The sequence below is a fragment of the Stenella coeruleoalba genome, assembly GCF_951394435.1.
Source record: "Stenella coeruleoalba genome assembly, chromosome: 15".
Taxonomy (NCBI): Eukaryota; Metazoa; Chordata; class Mammalia; order Artiodactyla; family Delphinidae; genus Stenella; species Stenella coeruleoalba.
In genome coordinates, this window is record NC_137161.1 from 15683195 (window position 1) to 15696925 (window position 13731).

The 13731-nt window shown below is 55.5% G+C and overlaps 1 protein-coding gene across 9 annotated transcripts in view; it reads left to right on the forward strand.

The window, feature by feature from the left end:
- Nucleotides 1-13731, forward strand: part of ADA (adenosine deaminase) — a gene marked incomplete at its 3' end in the record, with an annotated part of 107447 nt that overhangs the window by 91566 nt on the left and 2150 nt on the right. For 5 of the 9 annotated variants that reach the window (XM_079943935.1, XM_079943934.1, XM_079943936.1 and 2 more), the window contains 8 exons: nucleotides 483-544; nucleotides 6369-6491; nucleotides 9324-9467; nucleotides 10112-10227; nucleotides 11363-11490; nucleotides 12182-12253; nucleotides 12335-12436; nucleotides 12692-12756. In XM_079943935.1, the coding sequence (XP_079800061.1) occupies nucleotides 483-544; nucleotides 6369-6491; nucleotides 9324-9467; nucleotides 10112-10227; nucleotides 11363-11490; nucleotides 12182-12253; nucleotides 12335-12436; nucleotides 12692-12756 (812 nt within the window). Of the gene's footprint in view, nucleotides 1-482; nucleotides 545-6368; nucleotides 6492-9323; nucleotides 9468-10111; nucleotides 10228-11362; nucleotides 11491-12181; nucleotides 12437-12691; nucleotides 12757-13731 lie in introns of all 9 variants that reach the window. The other 4 variants (XM_079943930.1, XM_079943932.1, XM_079943931.1 and 1 more) reach the window with 1 other exon arrangement.

The window sequence follows — 13731 nt, forward strand, 5'->3', positions numbered from 1 at the left end:
TCTGTGGCCAATCCTTTTTGTTAGAGCTGGATCTTGTTTGGTGAGTTGGCCGAGAGTGGGATCTGCCTGCATGGTGGCTGAGGCTCTGTCGCTCCTCCGGGCCCATGGCTGGCCTCGTGTTAAAGAGCACCAGCTTCAGAATTGGGCTTGGGTTAGAATTCCGGTTCGGCCACTTAGCAGCTGTGGTTAAGAACAAAGGCACTGGGTTGGGTTCCTGTTTCCATCACTTAGAGCTGTGTGGTCTTGGACAAGTTACTTAACCTCTCTGAACCTCAGTGTTCTCCACTGTGAAAGAGGCAGAGATGATAATTAAACCCACCCCACAGACAAGGATGAAACAGGATAATGCGTGTGAACAGTTTAGTGAAGTGTATGTGGTGACTAACGGTCATCACAGTTAGTGTTAACAATGACCCTCTGTAAGGTCCTTCAGGCATTCACGGGTGTCTGTTTTTCTCTCCTTTTCCTCTGCGCCCTTGCAGGTAGAACTGCACGTCCATCTGGATGGAGCCATCAAGCCTGAAACCATCTTATATTATGGCAGGTAAGTCCAGAGATAAGAGGCCTTCTTCCCTAGGAACTTTGACCCAGACGCCTCTGGAGAATTCCAGGGTTGCTGCTTCTTCCTGTATCCCTGTGGAATCAAGCCAGCCCCCAGCCTAGAAAAAGGTGGTCTGTGGGGCACAGAGACCCACAGCCCAAGGCTTCTGCCTTCTGTGCCTCTGACTTTTATCTTCCTGCTGCCAGGTGAGCCAGGGGAAGCTTATCCCACTTTATAGACACGGACACAGAGAGACACCAGAAGACACGCACGCACACACACACACACACACACGCACGCACGCACGCAGTTCCCAGGGCTGAACCAGTCACTGTTTCTTTGACTCAGCCGAAAGCCTGTGGCAGGCGATGAACCCGCATAGGACGCTGCTACCATTTGCTGAGCATCTCCCAGGGCTGGGCTGGGCTGAGCCTTCTCCTGAGTCAGCGAATTTAATCCCTCCACACTTGGAGGACGAGAGCATTGCCATCCCCATGTCACTGAGAAGAGAGCAGGCTCAGAGAAGTGAAGGCAGTTGCCCAAGGCCACAGAACAAATAGAGTCAAGAGTTGACCCTGGGCCATCTGACCCTCCAAGATTTTCCTACTCACGATGGTAACCTGTTGGGAGCCGCGGAGAAGTGGTGCCCCCTCTCTGGGCCCAAGTCTCTGCATCTTCCAAAGGAGAACGTACCTCTTGCCTCTGCTCTCGTGGATGCTGCTGGGCCGAAGGGCCCCCAGCATCCCCAGTGAGGGAGGTCCGCCCTCCCTCCCCACATTTCAAGGGCTCATGTTATCCCCTCTCTGGGGTCTAGCACTTAAAAGCAAGGACTTCAAGGGCCAGTGGATCTGGATTCAAATCTGGACACACTGTTTCCTTGCTGTGGCCTCAGCCTCTGTAGGTTGAAAGTAAGAACAGGACCTTCTCCAGAGCTGACCTGGGAGATGGGGTCCCTCCCGCCCCCTACCTCTCCTGTTCCTCATGGGTTTGTTCTATGCTCATTTTGTTTGGAGCTGGGAGGTCTCTGCCTCTCCTCACTGCTTTGAGCAGTTCAGCTCTGGATCCAAATTTGAACCCTCTGTTTCATAAGCCAGAACCCCCTCACTTATCCAGACACCCACTCCTTAGGAGAGAACTGATGATCCTTGGGCGTTTGCCCCGACACTTAAAAGTGTCTCTTGCGGGCTTCCCTGGTGGCGCAGTGGTTGAGAGTCCGCCTGCTGATGCAGGGGATACGGGTTCGTGCCCCGGTCCGGGAAGATCCCACATGCCAGTGAGCCATGGCCACTGAGCCTGCGCGTCCGGAGCCTGTGCTCCGCAACGGGAGAGGCCACAACAGTGAGAGGCCCGCGTACCACCAAAAACAAAAGTGTCTCTTCCAATTCCCTGAGAGGGTTCTGGCAAGAACACGCTTCTCCTTCTTGTTGCACTTTTTTCTGCCCTAGGAAGCTGTTGTTGATTTAATTTTTATTTAACTTATCATGTAAGTATATTAGCCTTCACTGCATGGCAAGCACTGCTTTAAATGTTGTACCTGGATTGACTTACTGGAATCTGGTGACAACTTGTGAGATAGGTATATTATTGACCCTGTCTTACCGACGAGGGAACTGAGCCAGAATAGGGGAAGTAAGTTATCTCGTAAACACAGGTGTGACTCCGGGTCCATACCCCTGACCATTGCCCCTGCCAGCTGGAAGTTTAGGTAGAGTATTGCCAAAAAACACTTAGCTGAGGGCGAGCAGGCTACATGCTCCATAAATGTCACTTAACGATAATATTATTAATTGGAACCTATGGCTCTGACTCACTGGGGTTAAGCCCCTTGGATTATCTCTGCTTGTCCTTTGCCCATGTCAAGTGCCAGTTATTGATTCAGGGACCTTAATGAGGCCATTAGGGTGGGTTAACCGGGCACCAAGATGGGGTCTAATCGCAGGTGCTCATTAAAGGGTCACATAGTGCTCATTAGCGGAGCAAGAAGGTGAGAGTGTCCAGGGCGGGGTAGAGGGAGGAGGAAAAGGAAAAGCCCTTGTGGGGCAACTGGTCGGATTTTCTGTTTCCCACAACCATTTGGCATCTTGGGAACTGTCTAGGCACCTCCATGGGCCCTAGAGAGGTGGGTGCGGGTTTGATCCAGCTGGAGTTTGATCTTGAGGTCAGCAGGCAGGGGGACCGGGGAGTTGGTCAGACTGGGATATGGACAGAACACGCTGGAGGACTCCCAGCTGTGAGTGAGCTGGGCTGAGAGGGGGAAGGAGGGCAGCATCTGGCCCGTGGCCCCTCCCTCACCCTGGCCAAATCCAGTAGCCTCTTTTCTGCCCCTGTGACTTGGGCCTCAGTTGACTGTGTTCTCACCTGTTTCTTTTTTTAATTTATTTATTTATCTATTCATTTATTTTGGGCTGTGTTGGGTCTTCATTGCTGCATGCGGGCTTTCTCTAGTTGCAGTGAGCGGGGGCTACTTTTCGTTGTGATGCGCGGGCTTCTCGTTGCAGTGGCTTCTCGTTGCCGAGCACGGGCTCTAGGCGTGCGGGCTTCAGTAGTGGCACGTGGGCTCATTAGTTGTGTCTCGCGGGCTCTAGAACGCAGGCTCAGTAGTTGTGGCGCACGGGCTTAGTTGCTCCGCGGCATGTGGGATCTTCCCGGACCAGGTGTCAAACCCGTGTCCCCTGCATCGGCAGGCGGATTCTCAACCATTGCGCCACTAGGGGAGTCCCACACAGCCTTTAAATAAGAGCTGGGATTTAAACCCAGGCCATTGGGCTTCAGAGTCTGCCATCTTTCCCTGGACACACAAATAGTCTCATTTGTTCCTCCCTGTACCTTGAAAACAAAATACCATCTGTGTTTTACTGACAAGGATATGGAGGTCCTCAAGGGGACAGCTCCTGCCCAGGGTGATCTCGTACCTACAGGAGGAGGATGGACTTTGAACTCCACACTGGGCTCTCAGTGTGTCACCCAGCGTGGAGGGCAGAGGACTGAGCAGCACCCGGGGCATGGCCATGGCTATGGGGAAACAGGACCATCTAAGAGCTGAGCTTGGCCCTGGGTGGAGGGAGCCTTGGCTGCGGTTAGTGGCTGTGGGTGGCAGGGGACCTAGGAACAACTCCTTCCTGACTCAACCTTGGGTCCCAGACAGGATCTTTACAGCTCAGTCTGAGTAGCTTCCGGAGGCCCGGTCCCCTGTGAGGTGCTGGATCGTCTCCTAGCGGACCTAGCGGCAGCTCTGGTTTCTGCCCTGTTTCCCTCTGTCTGTTCCCCACACCACAGCCAGGAGGAGCTCTTTAAAAAGTACATCTTTTCATGTCACTCCCTTGCTTAGAATCCTTCAGTGGCTTCCGGTGCTTTCAGGATAAGGTCCCAGCTCCTGCGAAGCCCCCATTTGGCAGTGGACTCATCTACCACTGACCCTGCTCTGAACTGTAGCCTCCCTGCCCTGGAATTCCCTCGCTGCTTCTGCCTGGGGCTCTCGGCAGGGCTCCGACCCCGCCTGCCTGGATCTCTCCGCCTGCTCCCTCAGGGGAAAAGGACAGTCTAAATCTTCTGCTTAAATGTCACCCCCTCCAAAAGGCCTTCCCAGGCCACTCTATCTGTGGGGTAAAAAGATCTCTCTTGGGTGACTGTTGAGGAGAGAGGCTGGAGAAGAGACTAGTTGGAGAAATATTTAAGAAGAAATTATTGGGACTTGGGGACCGGCTATTGATGGGTAAGGGAGATGGAGTCTGGGGGAGCCCCCTGTCTCTGGTTCAGGCAGCTGGATGGATGGAGGAGCTGTATTAGGAAATGTGGAGCCTGGGAGGGGGAGGGGTTTGAGGGGAGGGGAAAGGGGACGATCAGACACACAGGTCTGCCTTGGTCACGGCTATCCATCCAGTGCCCAGCACATCGTGGGCCCTCGGATGCTGATGTGCAGAGGGAGAGGACTGAAAGCTCTGGATCTCTGGATCAGTCCAGGGGACCTGGGGCAAATGTGGCCGTTGTGCTTGGGAATATGGGGGTCGGAGCCTTAGCCACACCTCCTCTGCCTTCCACTCACCAGCTCCCAGAAAGATATCCAAAATATAGTATCTAACAACTGGTACGGGCTCTGCAGAGGCTACGGTGACTGGGGATGGCCTCATGAGGGTGACCTTAGGGCAGACTGACCAGCAGGGGAAGGCCCAAGGGCGCTGAGCCCCTGACCTCGGTGCTAGGACTGCACCCGGGGCTTCATCTTCCCCGGGGACGTCTCGCAGGGATGGGAGTCTGACTGGCAAACTGGGCAACAGGGTGACCCCGTGGTGATACCCACTGGTCACTCATAGGTTCTGGGGTCATGCAGAAGGGGAAGAAGGCATATTTAGGAGGTTTAGGGAACAGGTATTTATGTAGGGAAATATTTTAATAACAAGCTATTAAAGGACTTCAACACTTGGGTTGAATTTCCATTTCTTTGGCAATGTCCTCCCTTCTATCTTCTGTTCTTGCTTTGTGGATAACTGGAGGCTGAACCTCCTGGTTTAATCACATAATTTTCTTAATCATTTGCTCTTTTTTTTTTTTTTTTTTTTTTTTTTTTTTTGCTGTACGCGGGCCTCTCACTGTTGTGGCCTCTCCTGTTGCGGAGCACAGGCTCCGGACGCGCAGGCTCAGCGGCCATGGCTCACGGACCCAGCCACTCCACGGCACGTGGGATCTTCCCAGACCGGGGCACGAACCCGTGTCTCCTGCATCGGCAGGCGAACTCTCAACCACTGCGCCACCAGGGAAGCCCCCATTTGCTCCTATTTTTTATCTTGTCTTTTGTTCTACCTGCTGGAGGATTTTCTCAACTTTATTTTCCATTCCTTTTATTACAGCCTGATGGGCGTGGCCATATTCTTCCAAATCTTCAAGAGCTCTTTCTTTCTTTCTGAATGTCCTGTTTTTAAAAAGGGATGCTCTTGTTTCAAGGATGTAACATCGTCTCCTCTCTTTGAGGCTATTCATTTTGGGTTTTTAAGTTTTCTGTTCTCTGCATTTCTCTGTTTCTGTAGAGTGCCTTTGGTCTTTTGTCCCTCATGGTAGAAGCATTTCTTGACAGGTGTCCTCGGCCTGTCCCTTTTATCTTAAAGGTGGGAAAACTGAGGCCAGGGGTGACCCATGAGTTGGGACAGAGCCAGGAGGAGTAGAGGAGGCTGGAGCATGAGAAGCGGGGAAGGCAGCCCAGCCTTGCACCCTGCTGGTCCTGGCTGGGGGGAGGTGGAGATGCCAGTGGAGAGGAGGAGGCCCCAGACCAGAAGGGCCGTTCTCCGCCAGCCCTTACCGAGTGGTTGCCGTGGCCCAGCCGTGTGTGGGAGGCTGTGGTCAGGGAGGGGAGAGTGCTGGCAGGGTGGATGGCTGGGCTGGCTTCCCTCTACCAGCACAGTGGGCCAGGCCAGCCTCCCTGGTGTGCCGGCCAGAGGGAGGGTGGGGGGGGGAAGTCTGGCGCCTGCTCCTGTCCCAGGCACTGTGTGCTGCAGTTCTTGACCTGATAACCCCTGACCTGGCACACGACCAGCCAGCTCTACCAAGCGCTTGCCCTGGCACCTTCCCTGTCCCCAGGCACCAGGGGGCGTGTGTGTGTTCATGTGCACTTTAAATGGACTTTAACCCCAGTTGTCCCCCTTGAGATTTGCTGGCTGGTCATGGCCTTGGGGACAGAAGATCCTAGAAGGATTCAGGTCCTGGTTCTATATGCCCTGGGCCTCAGTTTTCCCATCTGTCCAATAAGAGGGGTCAGATGCCCCCACCCCCACCCCCCGCAAGGAGTTGGTAAGGTCCTGCCCAGGGTTGTCCATCACCCTCATTGTTTTGTCCCCAGGAAGCGGGGCATCACCCTCCCTGCCGACACACCAGAGGAGCTGCAGGACATCATCGGCATGGACAAGCCGCTCAGCCTCCCGGGCTTCCTGGCCAAGTTCGCCTACTACATGCCCACCATCGCGTAAGTCTTCTCACCCGCCGTGAACCCTGGGCAGCGTCGGTCCCTGTGCCCACATCGGGCTGCCTGCACACCTCAGCCTGTGGGGTGGGAGAAGGCGCTGTATAACCCTGCTCTGCCTCTCACCATTGTGTGCACTCCTGCGAATCTCTCCATGCATTTGGGCCTCGGTTTTCCCTTCTGGAAAATGGGTATGATGGGCTGAACCTCCTTCAACTTCTATAGAAAAGTGACAGAATGTGGGGGTTAAGAACATAGATCCTAGTATCAGATTCTTTCAAGAAATAACTTCGACGCTGGGCAAATTTGCCCTCTCTGGGCCTCAGTTCCCTTATCTAGACAATGGGGCTTATGACCCTCTCTACCTCCTAGGGCTGGGGTTTGGAATGGACACAGCACTGTCCTCAGCAAGCCTCCTCTTACTAGGAGGACAATTGCTACCTGTATCGACAGCCAGGCACTGCTGTTTTTATGTTACTTTTCATTCCTTCCATTTTTTGATAGCAGAATATCTTAGATATAGAAGAATATAATGTGTGTACAGTTCACAGAACTATTCTCTTTGTAGCTGTCCACAGTCCTGTGAGCTAGACACACTCCTCATTTGCAGAGGAGGAAATGAAGGCTCAGGAAAGTGAAGGAACTTGCCCAGGACCGCACAGCTGGCAAGGGGTGAAGCCCAGATTCTTGTCCTGATGTCGCCTTGAGCCTCCTGGCACGAGGCAGAGTTTCCCAAGGCAGGCGAGAATGGGGCCTTGGCGGTCAGTGCTGCCAGAGCTCAGGAGGGGGAAGATGTAGAGGGGGCTGGGGAGTCAGGGAAGGCTGCCTGGAGGAGGAAAGTGTGGACTGGGCCTTGGGAGAGAAAGGCTGTGATATTGTCCAGAGGGCTGGACCTGAGGAACGGTCTGGAGGATGGGTTGTTGGAGAACGAGTGAGGAAGGTGTGTGAGGCTGGTGGAGGCCTTTGGCTGGGTAAGTGGCAGGACAGGAATGAGGAGTCCTGGGGAAGGAAGATGTATGCCGAGGCTGCTGGCTGCTTTCTGGAAGCTTCTGGGCTCTGCCTGGAAGGCATCGACTGCCCCCATCCTTGGCCTGGGTCAGCAGATGGTCTGGCATACATGCTGCCTCTCCCCTGGACGAGGAGCGTCTCCCACGCCACTGCCCAGGTGGCTCCTGTCTCTGGGCCACAAGACAGAAGAGGACCAGCTTCCTGAAGGCTTAAGCCACTTTTGATTTGCATTTCGTTGGTGACTAGTGATGTCAGGCACCATTTCATGGGCCTGTTGGCCATTTGTATGTCTTTTGAGAAATGTCTATTCAGGTCCTTTCCTACTTTTTATCAGTTTTTGTTGTTTGTTTTGCTACTGAATCATAGTTCCTTCCACATTTTGGGTGTTAGCCCCTTATTGGATGTGTGGTTTGCAAATATTTTCTCCCATTGGTAGGTTGCCTGTCACTCTGTTGATGGTTTCCTTTGCTGTGTAGAAGCTCTTTAGTTTGGTGCAGTCCCCCTTGTCTATTTCGGCTTTTTGTTGCCTGCGTGTGTCCTTTTCTCCTGTTTCTCCTCCCTGCTGGCCTACACTTACCACTCAACAAATATTTCAGTGGCTGTAATGTCCTAGGCTCTGTCCCTGGCTGAGGGATCGTAGCCGACGAGACAGAGGGAGGGGTCCTTGTCTCATGGAGACTACGTTCTAGTTGGGGAGGTGAAAGCCAGCTAATAAAGAAACCACGTGATCTGTGATGTCGAGTGGTGATAAGGGCCATGGAGAAAACTGAAGCCCAGGGGAAGAGGTGAAAAAGGGTGAGGAGATGTTTTAAAATGAGGTGGTCAGGGCTTCCCTGGTGGCGCAGTGGTTCAGAGTCCACCTGCCGATGCAGGGGACACGGGTTTGTGCCCCGGTCCGGGAAGATCCCACATGCCGTGGAGCGGCTGGGCCCGTGACCATGGCCGCTGAGCCCGTGTGTGTCCGGAGCCTGTGCTCCGCAATGGGAGAGGCCACAACAGTGAGAGGCCCGCGTACCGCAAAAAATAAATAAATAAATAAAAAATAAATTAAAAAAATTAAAATAAAATAAGGTGGTCAGGGAAGGCTTCCCCGAGGAGGTGAGGCTGGAGGCGGGCTCTGAATGGAGGGAGGAGGGAGCATAGGGTGATCTGGGTGAAGAGCCTGCAGGCTGGGGTGCTGTAAACACGAAGGCCCTGACGTGGGAACAAGCTTGGTTGTTCGCTGGACAGAAAGAAGACCCTGGAGGAGTCATGGAAGGAGCGGGAGGCTGGCAAGGGCCCAGATTACGCAGGCCTTGTGGGGGGTTGGGAGGTGGGGTTGAGACTTACTCTACGAGGTGGGAGGCCATTAGGGTTCAGAGTGGAGGAGTGATGTTGATTTCCTTTTTTTTTTTGCCCATGCTGCACAGCTTGTGGGATTTTAGTGCCCCGACCAGGGATTGAACCCGGGCCCTGAGCAGTGAGAGCGTGAAGTCCTAACCACTGGACTGCCAGGGAATTCCCTCTTTGATTTCCATTTTTAAAAGATTGAGCTAGCTGCTCTACAGGGGCAAGCTGGAGACCAGGAGGCCAGTTAGAGAGGTGAGGTGGTTAGAACCAGGGCGGAGGGGGTGAGAACTGGCATCGAGTTTGGAAGCAGAGCTGACAGGACGTGCTGTGCTTCTAGGATTTTCTCCAGCAGATGCCCGGAGCTTTGGGCTGGGTGATGAGAGATTGGGGGGCCACACATGGGTTTGATCTGCTATGGGCAGGGGACAGCTTTGTTATTCCTGGAGCTCCCAAGGGCCTTGGGGCAGTTTGTCCCCAGCCACTCTCTTCCCTTCCCAGGGGCTGCCGGGAGGCCATCAAAAGGACTGCCTACGAGTTTGTGGAGATGAAGGCCAAGGAGGGCGTGGTGTACGTGGAGGTGCGCTACAGCCCGCACCTGCTGGCCAACTCCAAAGTGGAGCCGATCCCCTGGAACCAGGCTGAGTGAGTGACCGTCTGGAGGGCTGTGCTGGTGCTGTGGCAGGGTGGCCTGACCCAAGACCGCGAGGGGCAGCCTGGGAGGCCGTGGCCCAAGCAAGACTTCGGTCTGGCTCCCTGAACTGGCCCACAGTTTATCCAGTGACTCTTAGGGGTCTATCCTAACCCTGCAACCAAAGTGAGTTTGGCCCACTCCTGCCCCTCTGCCTGGACCCCAGGGATGTCTAAGCGGTACCACTCAACCACCTTGCTCCCTTCTAGCCATGACTCTGATACTTGTGGACAAGTGGGAATCACAACAGGTGAGCTTAGCTTAGCAGTGCTCTCCATCTTGGGTGGGAGGAGGGCTGTGTCTGACAACCCCCCGAACTGGGACAGTCTTCGCAGGTCTGGAAGCGTCCAGGCAGTTCCAAGGAAGCTGGAAGCGGGTGCGCTAGGGCTTGGGGCTATCTCCCTCGTCCTTTCCTCAGAGGCAGTGGGTTAGTGGGGCTGAGGGCTTCTCCTGGAAGATCCCTCTTCCTCCTCTTTCTCTCCTCCTTTCCTTCCCCTCTTTACTCCCCCGCCTCCCCTCCCTCCTCTGTCCCAGTCCCAGGGCTGTCCTTTAGGTCTGTCTTTGCCTCAAGCCCACCCCAACTCTTCTCTGCACACAGAGGGGACCTCACCCCGGATGAGGTGGTGTGTCTAGTGGACCAGGGCCTGCAAGACGGAGAGCGAGACTTCGGGGTGAAGGTGCGGTCCATCCTGTGCTGCATGCGCCACCAGCCCAGTGAGTGTGACCTTGGCCCCGTCCCTGGCTGCCCACCTGATGCCACCACAACCTCCTGGCCGGGCACAGGGGCCATACCAGTCCCCATGGTCTCTCTTGAGCCCATCAGTTGGACCTCGGGTCTTCCTCCTGGGCAAGCTCGGAACTACCTGCAACAGAATTTTCTCCCCAGGGAGGCTGAGCCTGGGAGCCACGTGACCTGCAGGAGGCTTAAAATCAAGGGAGGCTGAACGACAGAGAAAAGCCTAAGCCTGGTTCCTGTCAGGCTGCAGTCCTCCCTTGAGACCCTGTGGGCCAGGCCCCCTCCTGTCAGGGCTGTGGAACCTGGGACTAGGTCTCAGCGCCAGGGCCTGAGGGGTCTCCCTGTGACCAACACTGGTCACATCTCCAGGGCTTGTGCTTCCAAGGCAGAGCCCCGCTGTGTGACTCTCTCCAGGTCACATCACCTCTCTGGATCTCAGACGTGCCTTGTCACAGGAGGTGATCGTAGTTACCCCATTCTCTGCTCTAAGGAGTAGTGAGCCCACGGCGAGGGGCTAGTGTCAACCTGCAGGGCCTCCCTGTGCAGAGTGGCTTGGGGTATTTTCTCTAATCCTCACGGGTCTAGGAGACAGGACCACCATCGTTTATCCCCATTTGACAGATGAGGACACTGAGGTAGAGAGAGGCTCAATCAGGAAGGCACAAAGCCCGGAGCAGAACCCAGGGCCACCTGGTTCCAAAGCCTGGGGTTGGTCATTCTTTTTAAAACACTTTACAATGACCAACGTCAGCAATGTGTTTAGTAACACTAGTGGGAGCTGTTTTAGGTTTAAATGTTAAACTGTGCGGACCTCCATCTCATCTGCTAAGTTGAGGGTGGGTGTGGGGATTGAGAGAGAATTGCTATTTGTCGTTTACCGAGCCCAGGCTCTGACCTCGCTGTCTCACACGTGCAGCCTCGGCAAAGCCTCGCTGTGACCGTGAGCCACAGCACGAGGCTCTCTGCGAGGAGAGGATGCTGAGGCCCCGAAGGCCGCGGGGTCAGACCTTGAAGATGGGACACTGGGCCTTGTGCTGGCCTTGGGTGGGAGGGCGGGGAGGGTCTCTCTCCTCCGTGCTGCTGCCAGAGGCCCGGTGGGCATCTCGCCCACAGGCTGGTCCCCCGAGGTGGTGGAGCTGTGTAAGAAGTACCGGCAGCAGACCGTGGTGGCCATCGACCTGGCCGGAGATGAGACCATCCAAGGCAGCACCCTCTTCCCTGAACACGTGCAGGCCTACGCGGTGGGTCCTGGGGGACGGAGGCAGAGGAGAGGCTGGCTCTGGGGGAACCCCGTGGGGAGCTGGTCTCTATACCAGTAGCAGGAAGGCACACCGACGGGGGATCACGAGGCCTCCTGGGCTCCCAAGTGTGTGTGACTGGTTCTAGGAGCTCTAGAAGTTGGGAATCTGGTATGAAAGAAAAAACCCCACTTGGTGCTGGAGGGTCCTGGGTTGGAGCCTTTCGGCCTAATGATTCGCTGTGTGACCTTGGGCGAGACTCTCTCTTCTCTGGGCCTGTTTCATCTGCTGGGATGACTGGGTTGGAGCAGACGTCTCGAAGCCTCATGCTGTGCTTCCCATGGAAGGGGTGAAGCATGGGGTGGAGAGTAGGGGCTCTGGAATCCCTTCCTAGCGGTCTGACCCTGGTCGTGATACCTAATTCTCCTGAGTTTCAGTCCCTCCCCGCTCCCTGTAAGATAGGTATTAGAGCAGTTGTGAATATGACGTAAGGTGTCTAAACCATTTCCTCCAGTGTCTGACTCATAATAACTGTCTAATAAAGGAGGACTACCACTTAAATGATTACAAAAACGCAACCCACCCGACCTCCCTGTCTGGGAGCCAGCCAGGCTGACTCAGCCCGAGTGTAGTGAAGGCAGGGCCTGCGGGGCCGAGCCCCAGGCCGCCCCTGACCAAGCCCTCGCCCTTACAGGAGGCCGTGAAGAGCGGCGTCCACCGCACGGTCCACGCCGGGGAGGTGGGCTCGGCCGAGGTGGTGAGAGAGGTGAGTGGCTGGGCAGGCGGTGGGGCCCTTCTCCCCGCTCGCCCCGTAGCCCGTGCTGGGCTCCACGCTGCTTGTCAACAGGCCGTGGACGTGCTCAAGACCGAGAGGCTGGGGCACGGCTACCACACTCTGGAGGACCCGGCCCTCTACAACAGGCTGCGGCAGGAAAACATGCACTTCGAGGTGAGGGGAGGGGGAGGTCAAGGGAGCGGTGGAGCGCGCGGAGGGTCCAGCAGCCGCGGGGAGCGTGGGCCGCGGGCCTTGGAGCTGCTGGGTGGGGGGAGGAAGGCAGGACTGACGGCTCCTGGGACTCTGCTGCGAGGGGGCCGCTGTGACCGGGGCAAGAACGGCGCCGGAGGAGGTGGCGCCAGCTGGCCTGGGGACGGGGGTCAGCGCAACCCTGGGGGCTTCATGCCAGCCACCCGCCTGCTCTTCCAGGTCTGCCCCTGGTCCAGCTACCTCACCGGCACCTGGAAGCCAGGCACGGAGCATGCAGTCGTTCGGTGAGGCCAGGTCCCCTGGGCTCCGTTCAGTTTTGTACTAGGAAAGCCAAGGGTGGGAAGGGGATGCAGCGACTGGGCGCTGGTTCCTGCGGGGTCTCCTGGGTGTGAAAGCTCTTCAAATGCTTGGGAAGCGGGCGCTATTGTCCCCGTCTTACAAGTGAGGAAGCCGAAGTCTGGATGTGGTGTAACTTGATTATGAGGCCACCCAGCCTTTGGATAGCACAGCTGGGGGCCCCGTGGCTCATCCAGCTATAGCGGAACGCCCTGCGACCCCAAAGGAAACTTCCACACTCCAGGTTCCACCTCCTAGGAATTAGGAAGACGAGTCTCTCTTGCTCACGTGGTCTCTGCTCCTGGCCCCTCTGGGCATTCCCCCAGCACATCCTGAAGCTTTCCCCAGGAGAGCCTGTCCCGTCCCACCCCACCCCGAGGCTGCCCCGTAGGCTTAACTAAGAAGCTTTGGCCCTTCTTCAGGTTGCCCTGGGACTGAGCCCTGGGCGAGGCCTCAGGAGGGAAAAGCTGACCCAGAAGTTCACTAAGAACTCGGGGTGACCATATTCAGGCCAGCACTGAGGTCTGTCCGCCAAGCTTAGGAGAAGGAGAGGAGCTTGGGCTCGCTCACACTCTGAGTACAAGGCGGGCCTGAGCTGCTTTAGGAGTGTGGAGTGTGCAGTACCTACAGGACACCCAAGGCATGTGGGCATACAGCCTGTGGGCTGGAGAAAGACTCAGTCACCTAGAGATACGGTGGTTGAAGGAGAAGTGATGGCCTCAGCAGACGGTGGAGCACGAGGGCCTAGGATTCTGGTAACTGACTGTACTGCTGAACTGAATGAATAAGCATTTTCAGAACTCTAATGGAAAACTGATGAATTCATAAAAGTGCTAACAAAAGATCAAGGTAAACAAAATTACATGGGACTGAGTGAACTGATGCGGATGATTATAATTTTTGTGATTTTCTGTTTGAATAAA